This window comes from Phocoena phocoena, chromosome 17, assembly GCF_963924675.1.
Source record: "Phocoena phocoena chromosome 17, mPhoPho1.1, whole genome shotgun sequence".
Lineage (NCBI taxonomy): Eukaryota > Metazoa > Chordata > Mammalia > Artiodactyla > Phocoenidae > Phocoena > Phocoena phocoena.
In genome coordinates, this window is record NC_089235.1 from 62,394,040 (window position 1) to 62,412,573 (window position 18,534).

Consider the following 18,534-nt stretch of genomic DNA (forward strand, 5'->3'; position numbering starts at 1 on the left):
GAGTGAAGGAGTGTGGACAGATCTCAGAGAAAGGATGAAATCCGTGTGGCCTGAGTGGATAGAGGCAGCCCTGGTGGGAGATTTGTGCTTTGAGTGACAAGTGTTAAAACAGAAATGGGGGAGCAGGTGATGGGATGTGTGTTGGATGCTAGATTGCACGCCGAGGTTGACCACATTTGGTCCCTCACGCCCACTTCTCCAGCTCAGCCCTAATGTGAAGTTCTCACAGTCGTGCTCCTCTTTGGGCTCCCTTTCTGGTTTCCTAGTCTAAGGGCTGCTCCCCAGTTCCCCTTCCTAGTGTATATACAGAGCTGGTGGTTTGAGGGATCCATGATCTCACCTTGAGATCTCTTAAGCCCATTTTTGTTTGCTACCAGTAGGTATCATGGCTCTCTATTAACTAAAGCTGAGTTGTTCTCGCTTCACCTGGGTCTACATGGTAGAGATACATTAAATGATACTTGTTGTCACGTCCACAAATCATCTCTGTAGCTCATTTTGAAATATGACGGATGAAAAGTTCCTTAAATACTTGGTTGTGTTTATTCCAGTTTTCCGCACAGGAGTCAGAAACCTGGTTGTAGATGATGAAACCACTTCTAGCCTGCGGGTGAAATGGGACATTTCAGACAGCAGTGTGCAGCACTTCAGGGTGACCTACCTGACTGCTCAAGGGGACCCTGCCGAAGAAGTGGTAGGAACGGTCTGTATAAATACAGCTGACTAGCGACTCCACAAGTTTCCTGACTAACCAGGCTAACGAGACTATTTCCTGAGATTAACGCAAGCTTTACTGTCCATTTCTTCATTTCTCTAGAAACTAATGTTTTTGCTTGATCCAAACTTAACAACTGGTCTCCTGATGACTCTCTGTCTCCGAAACGTGCTCCGCATACAACCTGCTTTAAATTGATAAAGCAGCTGAACCTTCATTACCGCTTTGCTTCTGTTGCCTTGACGACCTGTTAGAGCACAAAAATTGGGTCATAAGTAGTCCATTATACACTTGTCTGTGTGTGTGGGTATACGTGTGTGTGTGTGTGAGTGTGTATACTTTTGATATGTAAATTTTTAATATATAAACTTCTTTTATTTATTTATTTATTTTGGTTGTGTTGCATCTTCGTTGCTGCAAGCGGGCTTTCTCTAGTTGCGGTGAGCAGGGGCTACTCTTTGTTGCAGTGCACAGGGCTTCTCATTGCGGTGACTTCTCTTGTTGTGGAGCACGGGCTCTAGGCATATGGGCTCAGTAGTTGTGGCTCATGGGCTCTAGAGCGCAGGCTCAGTAGTTGTGGCACTTGGGCTTAGTTTTTCTGTGGCATGTGGGGTCTCCCCGGACCAGGGATTGCACCCGTTTCCCCTGCATTGGCAGGTGGATTCTTCACCACTGCAGCACCAGGGAAGTCCAATATATAAAATTATATATATATATATATATATATATATATATATATATATACACATATATAACTTTTTTGCCCTTGGGAATCTGATTAAAAGTTTTTAAATGAAGCATAACTCAAAGGTCTTCTTTATGCAGTTGAAGTGTTCCTAATGAAATGCCATCCATTAACAAATAGTTGTATTTTTCACTGACATTGACTCTCTTTGAGCAGATTTATAGTCATTTCTAACGTATTCTTAATCATGAGTGTCTCCCTGTGGGATTTAGATTTTTATGTGTTGCGTTTTCTTTAAGTTGTTTCATCTATATTTGTTTTTCTCTATTGAAAACCTGGGTAGACTCTTTGTTATTAAGAAATAAAGTGTTTTTATTTTTTTAAATTAAAAAAATTTATACAGTTTTTAAAGGTTAGTTTCCATTTACAACTATTACAAAATATTGGCTATATTCCCCATTTTGTATAATATATCCTTGAGCCTATCTTACACCCAATAGCTTGTGCCTCTATCTCCCCACCTCCCCACCTCTCCCCACTGGTAACTACCAGTTTGTTCTCTATATCTGTGAGTCTGCTTCTTTTTTGTTTTATTCACTAGTTTGTTGTAATTTTTAGATTCTACATATAAGTGATATCATACAGTATTTGTCTTTCTTTGCCTGACTTATTTCGCTTAGCATAATGCCCTCCAAGTCCATCCAAGCTGTCACAAATGGCAAGATTTCATTCTTTTTTATGGCTGAGTAATATTCCATTCTGTATATGTACCACATTTTATTTATCCATTCATTTGTTGATGGATGCTTAGGTTGTTTCCATATCTTGGCAATTGTAGGTAGTGCTGCTGTCAACATTGCGGTGCATGTATCTTTTTGAATTAGTGTTTTTGGAAAACTTGGGTACAGTCTTAATCGTGGCCTTCCCATGTTTTCTTTATTTACACCATACCATTCCTTTTACTCTAGAACCTGAAAATTGTTTCCTAGGCACACTTCCCATCAGACCCAATAACTCTGGTTTGTATCCAAGAGAAATTTTTCCTTTTAGTTATGAAATATGCTTTATTTAGCTTCATTAGTTGCATTTCTTTCCCTCTGCTGCATTATATTTGTGACACTCTAGGAAAGAAATCTCCACATACATCAGTGTTCAAGAATGGCATTATTGTGCTCGCTTCAGCAGCACATATACTAAAATTGAAACGATACAGAGATCAGCATGGCCCCTGCGCAAGGATGACACACAAATTCGTGAAGCGTTCCATATTTAAAAAAGAATAGCATTATTATCCTTTCTTCCTTTTCCTTACTTATAAAGCCTTTGGTGGCAAATTATTTGTATCTGTATGATATCAATACATAAACAATGGTTTGAGCTCCAGAGTCTCTCAGGAAAGTACTTAATTTCAAGCTGATGGATGAATCGTTGTAGAACACGACGATAACACAATGGACAGTAGCCATGTCCACTGTGAATAAGCAGAAGGTCCATGAAATCGGTCTGGGAGTACTTTTGGAAAATTAATGGACACTGGAACAAAATAGGTTGAATTATAAATTCACACAGATCATAGATTTCAAATAATCCATGATTGGAAAATTCAAAAAAATTGTGCTTAGCCGTGGTAACTAAAGACCTAATTTGGATGTTTTACTTTCCCTGTTATTGCCCTCATATTTCAACTTAGTCCCTAAAATGAAACCCATAAAAACTTCGCAGAGTGAGAGTTTTGTTTTGGTTTTTGTTTCTACTCTTACCAAGAAACACATTAAGCTTCTTGATAAATTATTCCCGCTAATTTGGAATGAGTTACAGTTTAATCTTGTGCATGCACTTACAAGCTATGCAAGGTAAAATAATAATAATATTTACTTTGGATTATCTCTAGATAATTTTCCCTTTGCCAGTTTCTTTCATTTCACACTGTTTATTTTGAAACAAACTTGGACACCTAGATGAAGAAGAAAAGATCAAAAGTCTTCAACACACATGTGCCCCAGTTAAACAAACCCTTAATAAAAATGAAAAATATTGATAACTTTGATGGTGATTATTTACTGTGCAGAAATATTTTTGCTACACAGAAGAAAGTACTTTAGAATTCTTTAACTCTCAAGCCCCTATAGTGAATTCCAATGAAATTGGATTTGTTCACTCTTAATTTACAGGCATATTTTCAGGGACTCACCTGAGGAGTAATTGAGAATTTATATCTCAGTGTCTTATGAAATGTTACTACTATGTAAATGTAACGTATTATTATTACTGAAGACAGAAAGTGCATGCATCTAGATTTAGATTATAGAACCAACGTAGGTCAGGAACTTGAAGATCTATATTCACTCCCATACAGCAAATGCATATCTTAAATATTTTCTTTTCTTTTGTTTTTTTATTGAAGTATAATTGATTTACAATTTGTTAATTTCTGCTGTACAACAAAGTGATTCAGTTATACATATATATATTATATATACATTCCTTTTTTAAATATTCTTATCCATTATGGTTTATCATCCCAGTGCTATACAGTAGGACCTTGTTGTTTATCCATTATGTATATAATAGCTTCACCTGCTAACCCCAATCCCCCACTCAACCCCTCCCCCAGCCCCTTCCCCTTGGCAACCACTAGTCTGTTCTCAATGTCTGTGACTCTGTTTCTGTTTTGTAGACAGGTTCAACCAAATGAATATCTTAAAATAATGATGCAGGCAGGGAAAGACAGATGGCTAAACCATATTACAAAATTGAGAAAAGAAATGTCTGGATAAGAGAAATGCCTCTTACCATCTTTCCAAATTTTCCTTAACTATAAAAGCTGATTAAATTTACCTGAGGAAATGATAAACTAAAGTACTGAAGTTAGAGAATAGTATAGGTATATTGTAAACCAAAGTCAGGCTTTAATATATATAAAGCAAGGGGAATTAAATTTACTTTTACAATTGAGGTTAAGTGAAGTATTTCTTTATTTTCTAAGTATAATCAAATCTACCAAATATTCCCAATAAAAAGCTTTTGAACTCTTAGGAAGTAAAACCCCCTGTCAAATATTTCATAAGGATTGACTTTCAACTCTGCTCAGAAATATGGAGACATAGCAATGACATTGCCCTGAATTTTGTTGTCAGGGGAGGGAGGTCTCACATGTCTTAATTTGTGAAAGGCCAATCAGGATTCCAGGCTTTTCTAGAACCTACATGTAAAAATCTAAAACCGGGCTTCCCTGGTGGCGCAGTGGTTGAGAGTCCGCCTGCCGATGCAGGGGACACGGGTTCGTGCCCCGGTCTGGGAGGATCCCACGTGCCGCGGAGCGGCTGGGCCCGTGAGCCATGGCCGCTGGGCCTGCGCGTCCGGAGCCTGTCCTCCGCAACGGGAGAGGCCACAACAGTGAGAGGCCCGCGTAACGCATAAAAAAAAAAAAAAAAAAAAAAAAAAAAAAAAATCTAAAACCATGTCCTGAATTCTGAGTTGCAAGAAATGTTCTAGAGTAGGGAAACTCAGAATGTGGCTCAGTCTCTTACAAGATAAGTTCAGGTATTAAGATTAAGCTTAGAAAGGTTTACAGCAATCTGACATTGCTGGACCATCCAAGAATATGACCGTATTTTCTGGCGATTTTGTTTTACTGTATTTTATAAAAATATTGGTCGTCAGGGACTGAGATTAAAACATAACGGCACTAGCCCTACCTAGTCTTTAACCATAGAAGGCATGAAAATCACTGTATAGAAACAGAACTTTCTAAGACAGGAACAAACTGAGATGTGGGGAATCCTCTTTCTACTGTGGAAACAGCTTGCTGGATGGGATCCGGGCTGCTCTGAAGAGCTCTGGACAATAATGGAGCAGACATGAAGTTGCATTTCTGAAAAAATTAAAAACATGAAGTTCACTGGTTAGATTTGCACCTCATTTACCCATGAGCATCTTTTATAGAATTGTTTTCTCAACAAAACCATCATCTGCTATGACCTGTACCATCTGTCTTTAGTGGACACCTATCTTTTTTTTTTTTTTAATTTTATTTGAGTATAGTTGATTTACACTGTTGTGTTAGTTTCAGGTGTACAGCAAAGTGATTCAATTATACATATACATATATTCATTCTTTTTTAGATTCTTTTCCCATATAGGTTATTACAGAATGTTAAGTAGAGTTCCCTGTGCTATACAGTAAGTCCTTGTTGGTTATCTATTTTATATATAGTAGTGTGTGTATGTTAATCTCAAGCTCCTAATTTATCCCTTCCCCCCTGCATGTTTCCCCTTTGGTAACCATAAGTTTGTTTTCGCAATCTGTGAGTCTTTCTATTTTGTAAATAGGTTCATTTATATCATTTTAAAAAATTAGATTCCACATATGAGTTATATCATATAATATTTGTCTTTTTCTGTCTGACTTCACTTAGTATGATAATCTCTAGGTCCATCTATGTTGCTGCAAATGGCATTATTTCCTTCTTTTTTATGGCTGAGTAATATTCCATTATATATATGTACCGCATCCTCTTTATCCATTCTTCTGTCGGTGGACATTTAGGTTGCTTCCATGTCCTTGCTATGGTAAATAGTGCTGCAGTCAACATTGGAGTGCATGTATCTTTTTGAATTATGGTTTTATCTGGATATATGCCAAGCAGTGGGATTGCTGGATCATATGGTAGCTCTATTTTTAGTTTTTGAAGAAACCTCCATACTGTTCTCCATAGTGGTTGAACCAATTTACATTCCCAATAACACTTTGGGAGGGTTCCCTTTTCTCCGCACCCTCTCCAGCACTTATTATTAGTAGACTTCTTGATGATGGCCATTCTGACAGGTGTGAGGTGATACCTTATTGTAGTTTTGATTTGCATTTCTCTAATAATCAGTGATGTTGAGCCTCTTTTTATGTGCTATTCAGCCATCTGTATGTCTTTTTTTGGAGAAGTGTATGTTTAGATCTTCTAAGTAGGCACCTATCTTTACCTTGCTTTGTGCAAGCAAGCAGAGGTCAAGTGGAAGGAACGTTGAATGCCCAAGAGGAGGTTTACATTTTATTCTTGGGAATGAGTATCATTAGGATAAAGAGGTTTGCTAGAGCAGTCAAGTGGAGTAGAGGGCAGTGATTTAAAAAAGGCTCGGGAAGGCTTCCGTGGTGGCGCAGTGGTTGAGAGTCCGCCTGCCGATGCAGGGGACACGGGTTCATGCCCCGGTCCGGGAGGATCCCACATGCCGCGGAGCGGCTGGGCCCGTGAGCCATGGCCGCTGAGCTTGTGCGTCCGGACCCTGTGCTCCACAATGGGAGAGGCCACAACAGTGAGAGGCCCGCGCACAGTAAAAAAAAAAAAAAAAGGCTCGGGAAGGCTTCCGTGGTGGCGCAGTGGTTGAGAGTCTGCCTGCCGATGCAGGGGACACGGGTTCGTGCCCCAGTCCGGGAAGATCCCACATGCCGCGGAGCGGCTGGGCCCGTGAGCCATGGCCGCTGATCCTGCGCGTCCGGAGCCTGTGCTCCACAACGGGAGACGCCACAGCAATGAGAGGCCCGCGTACCGCAAAAAAAAAAAAAAAAAGGCTCAGGCCAGATATTCAGGATTTCAATATGGCTTTTTTTTTTTTTTAACCCAATAGCTATGTGGGTCTCAGTTTCCCCAGCTGTAAAATGAGAGTAATCATACTTCTTACCTCAAAAGGTTGTGGTGAAGAGTAACTGAATTACTACATTAGAATACCTAGAGTAGTACTTGGCAGATAATAGCAGCTAGCTAAATGAGGGCTGTTATTATAAACCACAGCAACTACTACCTGGCAAGCAAAAATGAGCCCTCCGGAATGGTCCCATTGCTTTTCAGTACCCTACAGGCTAAACTTGATTGGTTCCAAGGCCGTGTGCTTCTCAGTTTGAGGGATGACCTTATATAAGGAACATCACCATGGGTGGTTTGCTAGGCAGACAGCTCGGAACAAATGCCTAGGCTCTGGGCTCCAGAGGGTTATATTGAGAAGAAATGCCCTAAAGGAAGCTGCATGGATAGGCTAAGACAAGACAGGGCAACCACAGTTCTTTCTTTACAAGTTCTTAATGCTAGGGTTATCTAACTCATTTTAGAATAAAACAGAGCTCCTTTTATAAAATCTCCCTCCCAGGACTACATCAGTACCATCCGGTGTATTTCAATGTCGTTTCACATGAGGAGAAAATCATATTACTCTAATATAAATCACTTAATTCAGACTTCCTTTTTCATATTAAAAAAAAAAAAAAACAACCTGCTTTTAGAGCTTAGCAATATCTTAGCAACAGCTGCTTCTGGGTTCAACTCGAGGCTTTCGAGGGCTTTTTCCATGATTTATAGGTTCCTTCCCTCATCCAGAAGTAGACAGCATGCCCTTTGCCTGCTGGCATTTTACCCAGCTCTTGAATCCAAAAGCATCTCCAGCTGTCCCAGTCTTGTGACTCCCTTAAATGCATTTGGGTCAGTTCTTACAACCTAGCATTTTTTCCAACCATGATTAAGTCTTTTAAATGGCCCAGAGATGTGCCAGCATCTAACTGCTGAAGCCTAGGCAGAAAGTTTTGTGGTTTTAGTATTGAGAACATGTGGCTTTTCTGGTCCACATATTCTTTTAGAGATGCCAGGATTCACACTGCTGAGCCACATGGAACGTTGCACTGATGCTCGAGCGGTGTCCACCCCATCGCTGCATTTTATTTTATGCAGCCTTTAGAGTCAGAGGAATGGTGATTTCAGATTGAGGAAGACGTCTCCTTTCAGAAATAAAAAAGCTGCGACATTTAGTGTCATTGGTAAATATCTTTCAACTCGGAAATCTTGGATTTAATGTGTGGTAATGTTGTTCTTGGCTAGCATCCACCCTTTTCTAAAATGCTGGGATTAGATGATCTCTGAAAGGGAAAGAATGGAAGGCTGAATTTTCAAGAGGATTTCAAGTAGAATCCAATGTGATATGCGGGCTAGATTATAGAATGAACACTCCTAAGCCGTAAACACCTGCTTTCCAAAAGGAAGATTATTCTCTCTTCTGGCTGCTTTACAAATACTGAACAGATGTTGAGAGAAGACTACCCCTTAGGGCTTAAGAGCTTCAAATTTAAGCCTTCCGTATTAGTGATTAGAAACTAAGGGGTGTTCTGAGGGGAATTTCAGAGAGAAATGCTTTTGCATGAATGCCCTTCTTTCTTATCATCACCCCCCAAGCACATCTCCTTGCTTCTAATTATTTCAGCGTGCCTACAGTCCCACCGCGTTAGTAGAGCAGCAGGGATGAAAGTCTTAACTAAGACCACGGTCCTTTGCTTTTCTCTTCAGGTTATGGTGCCTGGAAGCCAGAATAATCTCCTTCTGAAGAATCTGCTTTCCAGTACTGAATACAAAGTCACAGTGACTCCCATTTACGATGATGGAGAAGGGGTCAGTGTCTCTGCCCCTGGAAAAACCTGTGAGTGAAGCTTTCCCCCTGTGGTCACTAGCTGACTAATTAGGTGAAAATGCTTGTCCTGTGTAATGCAACCCGCCCGGGTAGCTGCAGTGCAGCACGGTGAGAAGAGCAAAAATGATTTGGAGAGAGAAAATCCGTTTGAATTCTGTCTTCACACATTCAAGCTACGTGACTTTGAGCAAGTTGTTTCACTGATCTGGGCTTCCGTTTTCTTGTCTCTAAAACCTAAGACTTAAAATACAACTACATCTTGCTCCTCCAGCGTCTAATTCATCCCAAGTCCTGCTGAGTCTCTAAAATACATTCTACGTGCCTATCCACTTTCTCTTCATCTAACTGCTCCATCCCCAATCCAAGCCACACTATCCCACTCGAATGAGTCTTCCTGCTTCCATTCTTGGATCCTTTATTCTCCTCACAGCAGCCTGAGAAGCTTTTTAAAACATGAATGATCTCATGTCACACCTTCATTTCAAGCCCCCCAACAGCTTCCCATTGTACTCGGGATAAAATCTAACCTCCTTCCCAGGCCCTCCAAGGCCCTAGGTGACCTGGACCCTACTCTTTGATCTCCTCTCCTGACAATTCCCTCAGCCATACCTCCTTTCCTGCTCTTCACTGGACTTTTTAAGCTTGTTTCTGCCTTAGAACCTATGCACTAGCCATTCCTTCCGTAGGAAATATCCTTTCCCAGATGTTTGCCTTTCTGGCTTTTTCTTGTCATTTTGGTCTCAGCTCAATGTCACCTGCTCAGGCTTTTCTGACCACCCATGCAAAGTAGCTCCCACCCTTTCTGATATCATCCTGGGTTGTTTTTGTTATCGTTTTGTTTTTTGTTTTTGGTCATGTCATAGCCCTATTTGCTATCTGATTCTTCCTTGCTTACTCATGTATTTGTTCACTGTCTGTCTCCCATTCCTGGAGAGCAGCATCATAAGTGCCCAGGACCTCACCTGTACTGTCATCTCTGCAGATACCAAGCTCCTACAGTGCTGTGTGGCACAGAGAAGCAGCACAGCATGTGTGTTGTAGATGTCTTGGTCATGATGATCAAGTGAGAAGCATGCATGAAAACACATGGTCAAAGCACCACAGAGTCTAAGTTGTCTTCATTACTGTTGTGATGGTACTTGCATGAAGATGACCCCAGAACCTGGTGGCTTAAAACAGCAACCATTTTATTGTATTGCTTGATTTTGTGGGTCAGGATATTAGGCAAGCCTTGCTGGAAAATCCTTCCGTTTCACGTAGTATTGACCACAGTTACCTGGTGGCTGGGTTGGTCTGGAGGGCCCAAAACAACTTTACCCACATGCCCGGCCTCTTGGTGGAGATGCCCAGAGGCTGGGCCCCTTCGTGTCATTTTAGCATGTTTCCATGTGGTCTTTCCAGCAAGACAGTCATGGTTTTTACATGATGACTCAGGACTATAAGAGCAAGAGTTCCAAGAGGTGGAAAGTGGAAACTGTCAGGACAGTTAAGGACTATGCTTGGAACTAGTACAATGTCGTTTCTGCTGTCGTCTGTTGGTCAAGGTGGTCATAGAACCCAATTCAAAGAGAGCATCATACCTTCTACCTCTCAATGGGAGGAAGGTCAAAAAACCTGTGCTGATCTTCAATCTACCACAGTTACTAAGCCGTTATGTGTGATTAGGTGCAGAATGGTAGCAAGGGCTGAATTCTCTACCTGGGCACCTAAGTATGGATTTTTAAATTAAGTATAAAAGTTATTAAAATTCTGTAGCTGCAAAACCCAAAGTCCTGACTCTGCTCAGCTGAGCAAATGGGTATTAGCTCCTCCTTCGACAGTATTTGGCATCTCCCCCTCCTCCCCGAGCCCATGCTATGAGGGCCTCCGCCCACACTCACACCAAGCTTGCACAGTCTGCTGAATATCGTCCAGATCAGAGTATTAGGAGTCACATGAGCTGCTACGGTTATTTCCTTAGGGGTCATGTAGAAGGAGAGAAGGAAAGGGCAGAGCAGAGCAGTGGGACAGCACCAAGCTCTTCATTGCACTTTTCCCATATGTTGGCATATTGATTTGATCAGCATATTGGCATTTCTAGCATCTTTTGGTATTTTGCTGCTAAATAAATGGTTGAGAACCACAGACTTAAACAGCAATTTAAGAAAAAAAGTAGGCATTCACCTAACATTTATGAAGCATCTACCATGTGCTTTTTTTTTTTTTAACATCTTTATTGGAGTGTAATTGCTTTACAATGGTGTGTTAGTTTCTGCTTTATAACAAAGTGAATCAGCTATACACATACATATGTCCCCATATGTCTTCCCTCTTGCAACTCCCTCCCTCCCACCCTCCCTATCCCACCCCTCTAGGTGGTCACAAAGCACTGAGCTGATCTCCTTGTGCTATGTGGCTGCTTCCCACTAGCTATCTATTTTACATTTGGTAGAGCATATATGCCCCTGCTACTCTCTCACTTCGTCCCAGCTTCCCCTTCCCCCTCCCCATGTCCTCAAGTCCATTCTCTACGTCTGTGTCTTTATTCCTGTCCTGCGCCTAGGTTCTTCAGAACCATTTTTCTTTTTTTAGATTCCATATATATGGGTTAGTATACGGTATTTATTTTTCTCTTTCTGACTTACTTCACTCTGTATGACAGACTCTAGGTCCATCCACCTCACTAAAAATAACTCAATTTCGTTTCTTTTTATGACTGAGAAATATTCCACTGTATATATGTGCCACATCTTCTTTATCCATTCACCTGCTGATGGACACTTAGGTTGCTTCCATGTCCTGGCTATTGTAAATAGAGCTGCAATGAAAATTGTGGTACGTGACTCCTCTTGAATTATGGTTTTCTCAGGGTATATGCCCAGTAGTGGGATTGCTGGGTTGTATGGTAGTTCTATTTTTAGTTTTTCAAGGAACCTCCATACTGTTCTCCATAGTGGCTGTATCAATTTACATTCCCACCAACAGTGCAGGAGGGTTCCCTTTTCTCCACCCCCTCTCCAGCATTTATTGTTTGTAGATTTTTTGATGAGGGCCATTCCTAATGGTGTGAGGTGATACCTCATTGTAGTTTTGGTTTGCATTTCTCTAATGATTAGTGATGTTGAGCATCCTGTCATGTGTTTGTTGGCAATCTGTATATCTTCTTTGAGAAATGTCTATTTAGGTCTTCTGCCCAGTTTTAGATTGGGTTGTTTGTTTTTTTTTTTTGATTTTGAGCTGCATGAGCTGCTTGTAAATTTTGGAGATTAATCCTTTATCAGTTGCTTCATTTGCAAATATTTTCTCCCATTTTGAAGGTTGTCTTTTTGTCTTGTTTATGTTTTCCTTTGCTATGCAAAGGGTTTTAAGTTTCATTAGATCCCATTTGTTTGTTTTTGTTTTTATTTCCATTACTCTAGAAGGTGGGTCAAAAAGGATCTTGCTGTGATTTATGTCATAGAGTGTTCTGCCTATGTTTTCCTCTAAGAGGTTTATAGTGTCTGGCCTTACATTTAGATCTTTAATCCATTTTGAGTTTATTTTTGTGTATGGTGTTAGGGAGTGTTCTGATTTCACTGTTTAGAAATTAATTTAGCTGTCCAGTTTTCCCAGCACCACTTATTGAAGAGGCTGTCTTTTCTCCATTGTGTATTCTTGCCTCCTCTATCAAAGATAAAGTGACCATGTGTTTGTGGGTTTATCTCTCGGCTTTCTCTCCTGTTCCATTGATCTATATTTATGTTTTGTGCCAGTACCATATTGTCTTGATTACTGTAGCTTTGTAGTATAGTCTGAAGTCCAGGAGCCTGATTCTTCCAACTCCGTTTGTCTTTCTCAAGATTGCTTTGGCTATTCAGGGTCTTTTGTGTTTCCGTACAAATGCTACCAGAAAACTACTAGAGCTAATCAATGAATTTGGTAAAGTAGCAGGATACAAAAGTCATGCCCAGAAATCTCTTGCATTCCTATACACTAATGATGAAGAATCCGAAAGAGAAATTAAGGAAACACTCCCATTTACCACTGCAACAAAAAGAATAAAATACCTAGGAATAAACCTACCCAAGGAGACAAAAGATCTGTATACAGAAAAGTATAAGACACTGATGAAAGAAATTAAAGGTGATACAAACAGATGGAGAGATATACCATGTTCTTGCATTGGAAGAATCAACATTGTGAAAATGGCTATACTACCCAAAGCAGTCTACCATGTGCTTTTAAATCTAAATTAAAAAAAAAAAAAAGCAGGCAAGAGTGGTTTAAAAGTAGCATAGTAAATTTTGCTCTTTGGAGTTGGTTTTGGATTGTGTTATTTAACACTCTAAAGTTCCATAAAATTACCTTAAATCCAGCACTGCTGGGGGGAGGGGAGGAAGGTAGTGGGCAGGCAAAGGGGCTCCATCATGGCTGATGACCTGGACTCGAAGATATACTTTTAACTTGCACATGTTAAAAATTAGCATAATTTGTATATGTGGGTTCTAAAAAATACAACAAAGTAATGAATATAACATAAAAGAAGCAGTCTCATGGGTATAGAGAACAAACTAGTGGTTACCAGTGGTGCAGCGGGAGAAATGTAGGGGTGAGGGGGTGGGAGGTACAAACTATTGGGTGTAAGGATGTCTTGTAGAACACGGGGAATACAGCCACTATTTTGTAAAAACTGTAAATGAAAAGTAACCTTTAAAAATTGTATAAAAATTTAAAAAATTTAAAATAACATAATTTGTAAGAGAGTTCCATGATATACTCACACAAATAAAAACTATTTAACGACTATTACTATAGAAATATGACTTAAACTTCATTACGGAAATACTGTCACATTTAACGGTATCTTTACAGTAAGATTATTTCAAAGTGTGTTCTTTGAAATAAGTTTGGATGGTCCACTTTTTTTAAGCAGTGGTCAACACAACTAAATTCTCAACAACAAAGTGATAATGATAATATCCATCAATACTCACAATATTTTACAAAGCTCCTTCATATAAATGGCTTTAATGTTTTGATAAAAAATTGATGGATGATGATATAAAGTTTCAAAAAATATAGGTAATGTGAAGATGAAAGCAAAAACAATCATCAGCATCTTACCTCTGAGAATTACCGTCATCACTATTATCTAATCATCCTTGATACGGCTGTACAAACATCCTTTGACAGTGAAACAGAGTGGTGTGTCAACAGAAATTTTTTAATAAACACAATTCAGTTTTACTTAAAAGTAACTGAAGAAGGAACGCAAATTTCATTGAATGAACCGCTGATCTTCAGAAAAAATTGTTTTACCACAAGAACAATTATTTTCTATTATTTAATATTTAACACAACCATGGATTCTCAAAGGCTTCTTACCCTGTGTTTTAGTACATTTCCCTTGTAAGTATTTTTAACATTGTGGGAAGACATCTTAGATTTTGTTAACCACAGGGTAGGTTGTAAAGATGGAAACCACACTAAACCCCCTTTTTTCATTTTCCTTCCTGCCCAGTGCCACCTTCTGGTCCCCAAAACTTACAGGTTTCCGAAGAATGGTATAACAGATTGCGCATTACATGGGATCCCCCATCTTCCCCTGTAAAGGGCTATAGGATTGTCTACAAACCTGTCAGTGGTAAGTCATGCTTTTGAAAAAAAATATTGTCTTTCAAGATAGGTTATTTTTGTTTTTACTTTCTATGTTTGGTTTCATCTTTGGCTTTAAGAAATGGGAAGAGTCTCTTACCATTTTGGAAAAAAAAAAAAGGCTTTGAACTTATGACCTTAGGTAAAAATAACTGATACGCTAAGGAGCAGAATATATACTTAGTTTACACCTGACCTAGACACACCCCAGACAAGGAGCTGCCTAAGCAGACCTTGACTCCATAGCAGTAGGAAGCTTCTAGGGCTCGATGAGTATTTGGAATCTGTAATCTCTCATTCCTCTTCTACCTCTTCTTGAATTAGTTGGAAAAACTCCATTTACCAACTTCTCAGTCTCCTTATTTTGGAAACTACGTTAAGGTATAAAATTCATCAGAGCCCTAAGATTGTGGTAGTAAAAGGCTTTCTCATAAACCTCTCAGCCACCTTGATCACCTCTGTCCTTACTTCCCACATCATTATTTCCTGAAGGCAGGAGAATGACCCAGATGGGGGAGATTGTACCCTTGGTCCATCTGCCCGTGGAGACCATGTGCAACTTCACCTGTTACAGTATCATCTCCTGACACTGAGTATTTTCATGAAGTTTAAACAGGAGGCTCTAAATAGATATTATAAGAGTCTTCTCAGTTTTCTGGACCTGGGCCTTCAGTACTCCAATTGTTCAGTAGGAAAGGGTTCTCCTATTATTTCTCTTGATTTGGCAGGAAAATTTAAAAATCATCCTCTGGGTCATTCAAAAGCTCTTTCTGCCCTCAAAAACTCTGTGAGTCTCAATCTGTCATCTGAGATGTAGCTCTTGCCTCTAAAACACCTTCCAGACTTTTCTATTGTGTCCCATTATCTAGGTCCATACAGTTAAAATACTCCACCTCCAATTTCTCCAGACAAACATATCTATGAACCATAAAAATGAAAGAGCAAGAATATACCGTGAATGCACTAGCTTGCTCAAGACTGATGCCTTGGGATCCAACACCAGCTTTTTTGTTTCTTTTCTTTAGGCCTGAGGCACGTGTTCATTTGCAAAACAGCCCTGCTGAATTTATTCTTTGGACCATTCTATAAATACTTACCAGATTTTCTGAGGGAAAATAGCTTTGTTTTAGGCCAGTGGTTCTTAACTGGTACAGTTTTGCTGCCCAACAGAGAGATTTTGGTTGTCTACGTTCTGTCCCAACTTGGGGTGTAGGGAGTTGCTATTGGCCTCTAGCAGGTACAGTTGAGCATCTTACGAGTCACTGTAGGCAACTTGCTCCCCCATAGCTCCAGAATAAAAAATTATCTAGCCCAAAACGTCAACAGTGCTGAGGTTGAAAAATCCGGTTCTAGGTCAAGTGGAAGAACGGTATGATGTCATTTGCATTGGGAGTTGGGGGTGTGGGAAAATCTCTACTGAGATAACACATACATACAGAAAAATATAAATATATTGTTGGAAGGAGGGGGTTCTGGAGTAAAGTGATAAGTATTTTAGGACCTTATTAAGTCAAAGCGCTCAAAGAATGAGCACATTGGGGAAGAGGCAGGAGGTAAATACACTTGTATAGGACATAGCATGGAGTGTTTTTAATGATCAGAGATTCCGCTGGGTTGAAACAGAGATGAAAATGTAGAAGCCCAAAGAAGCCAGATAGTCAAGGGCCTTGGAGTACAAGTGTCATCTGTCTGGTCTTAAAAAGCATAAGAGGAGTGGGTGAAGCCCATAATGGTAACATATATGCTGGTCCCCCATGTGGCAAGGTATGGCATAGTGTCCATGATAAAATTTGCTGCTAAGGCCACTTGCATGCTGTCCGGGGACAAAGCTAGGTGCCTGAGGTGGGGTAACTGAAAATGACTTCTGTTTAGCACATGCCCCAAAGCCTATGACAACATAGGAGCTCCACTGTGAAGGCCTCGCACTATGGTGGGTGGTGGATTGTGGGGTGGGCCAGCTTCTTCAAGTCCTAGGGGAAGAACTAGTTGCCTAAAAAGAGCCTTAGGCTGGGAGTCAGGTATGTAAGTCTTGGAGCTAAATGGGGCTAGATTCAAACCCCAGCTCTGCTGTTTGCCTTTGGGACAATCTGAAACACAGTGGAGTAAGTACTGTTACTTCAGGAGTGTTTCCATTTTTCCACATTCTGTTATAACTGAAATACACTCTTTCTTCTTAGTTGCTGGCCCAACGCTGGAAACATTCGTAGGGGCTAACATTAACACCATCCTTATTACAAACCTCCTCAGTGGAATGGACTACAACGTGAAAATATTTGCTTCCCAGGCCTCAGGTTTCAGCGACGCTCTAACAGGCGTGGTGAAAACACGTAAGACTGATGTCCTGTCACTTCAGCCCCTGCATGTGGTTTTGCTGCTTTGTTTTTCCTATAACTCAACCCCTGCTTCAACTTGGCGGTTGGTTTTTCTTTTCCTCAGCCTTGCCCTTTCTGGATGGTGTTTCGTGGAAAGAAAGGTGTGCTCCTTACTCAGGGCTATAGTTCAGAGTCCTAGTTGGCAGACGGAATGTCAGAACCTGGCATGCCAATATGTTTGATGGTGGTGGATGGGATTTCCTTCTGGGAAGTCTTTGCTGGTATTTTTCAAATTAGGTGAAAATTTCCAACCAACCTGTATAGCCTGATGCGGCCAAAACCTATCAAAGTTGAGCCAGGGGGAAATTTGCCTTTTCTCAAAGCCTTTGCCCCTCCTCTCTCTCTCTCTCTCTCTCTCTCTCTCTCTCTCTCTCTCTCTCTCTCTCACTATCTCGTGTGCGCACACACACACACACACACACACACACACACACACACACACACACCCCATCCATAAAAGATACTTGCACCACTCAAAAGACTTCCTTCTCTATCTTTTAAGGGTTTACATGCTGTCTGCTCACCATCTGGGACTTCTCCTTGGCATGCACCGCTCGCAGACACCCATGGTATAATACAGTGTTTTCCAACTCCAGCACATATGTTCCATATTCCTGACATTTGTTATGCTTCCACACCATCTGTTTAATATATTTCTTTAAATGGACTTACAGTTTCTGTTTTTTTTTTTTTTTTACTTAAATGCTTTTAAAACCCACAAATTACTCTAAACAGAAAACCAGTATTTTCAATACACGTTAAAGGTTAATACATAAATGACCAAAATAAAAATGGTTTGGCTGTGTGATCACTGAAATTATCCTGAGTGCTATCAACAGTACATGCCCCATACTCGAGAATGATCATCATGGTATAATCAGAAGTATAAACCTTAAACCTTAAATCTTCTACTTATTAGCTAAGGCCTTGAGCAAATTACTTAACTTCTCTGAGCCTAAATTTTCTCAACTCCGAGATGAAGATAATCATAACTGTTTACAGGCTGCTTGGCAGGATTAAAGAGATAATGTATAAAAAGTGTCTACCATATGGCAAGCACTCAATGAATGGCCACTATTATTATTGTAATAATTGTCCTTTATGCATTTGGGCCATATCTCACTCTGACTGCTAATCAAAAAATTAATCCGATAAAAGGAATTTGTAAGGATGAGGCATATATTAGACCAAACCCCAAGCCACCTATATCTGGCAACTATGTTTTATATAGGGCCTATCCTTTCATTAGAGAAAGCTTCCTGAATTCTCTTTTATGGAATATCTTTAGATTTTAAAGGCTAGATATGGAATCAATTTAATCTCAGAAGAAATAGTCTCTGTCTTCAACAGACCTAGGAAGGCTTTGGCCTGTGGTTCTGATCTCGTACTTGGCTGTTGAAATGATACTGTTTTAGGTACTACTGTAAACTGCAAGTAATTTCCCTGTGTTGTGCCATTATAGTAACCCCTCAGTCCCTCCTTAGGAATAGCTTGGAGTCCCCTGTGTATTTCCCTACCCTTTCTTACCTCTCTCCTCTAGTTTATCTTCATTTTCCTCTCCAGATTACCCTTTCTGTTTGTGCCATGTTTTATGTCCATGATTTTCTATTGGTCTTTCTTCTCCTTACTCTTTCTTGTCTCTTTTTATCCTCCTTTCTCTGCTCCCCTCTTTCTTCTGTTTCATCCCTCTTCTCCCCTTTAATAAATGT

At 40.1% G+C, this 18,534-nt stretch overlaps 1 protein-coding gene and 1 non-coding gene across 7 annotated transcripts in view; both read left to right on the forward strand.

Annotated features, from left to right (window-relative positions):
• Positions 1-18,534, forward strand: part of COL14A1 (collagen type XIV alpha 1 chain) — a 229,033-nt gene that overhangs the window by 85,430 nt on the left and 125,069 nt on the right. For 5 of the 6 annotated variants that reach the window (XM_065895394.1, XM_065895397.1, XM_065895393.1 and 2 more), the window contains 4 exons: positions 552-703; positions 8,720-8,849; positions 14,320-14,442; positions 16,631-16,780. In XM_065895394.1, the coding sequence (XP_065751466.1) occupies positions 552-703; positions 8,720-8,849; positions 14,320-14,442; positions 16,631-16,780 (555 nt within the window). The remainder of the gene's footprint in view (positions 1-551; positions 704-8,719; positions 8,850-14,319; positions 14,443-16,630; positions 16,781-18,534) is intronic. The other variant, XM_065895395.1, reaches the window with a different exon arrangement.
• Positions 2,570-2,673, forward strand: LOC136137379 (U6 spliceosomal RNA). Its single transcript, XR_010656719.1, has one exon. It is a non-coding gene; the product is annotated as a U6 spliceosomal RNA (small nuclear RNA).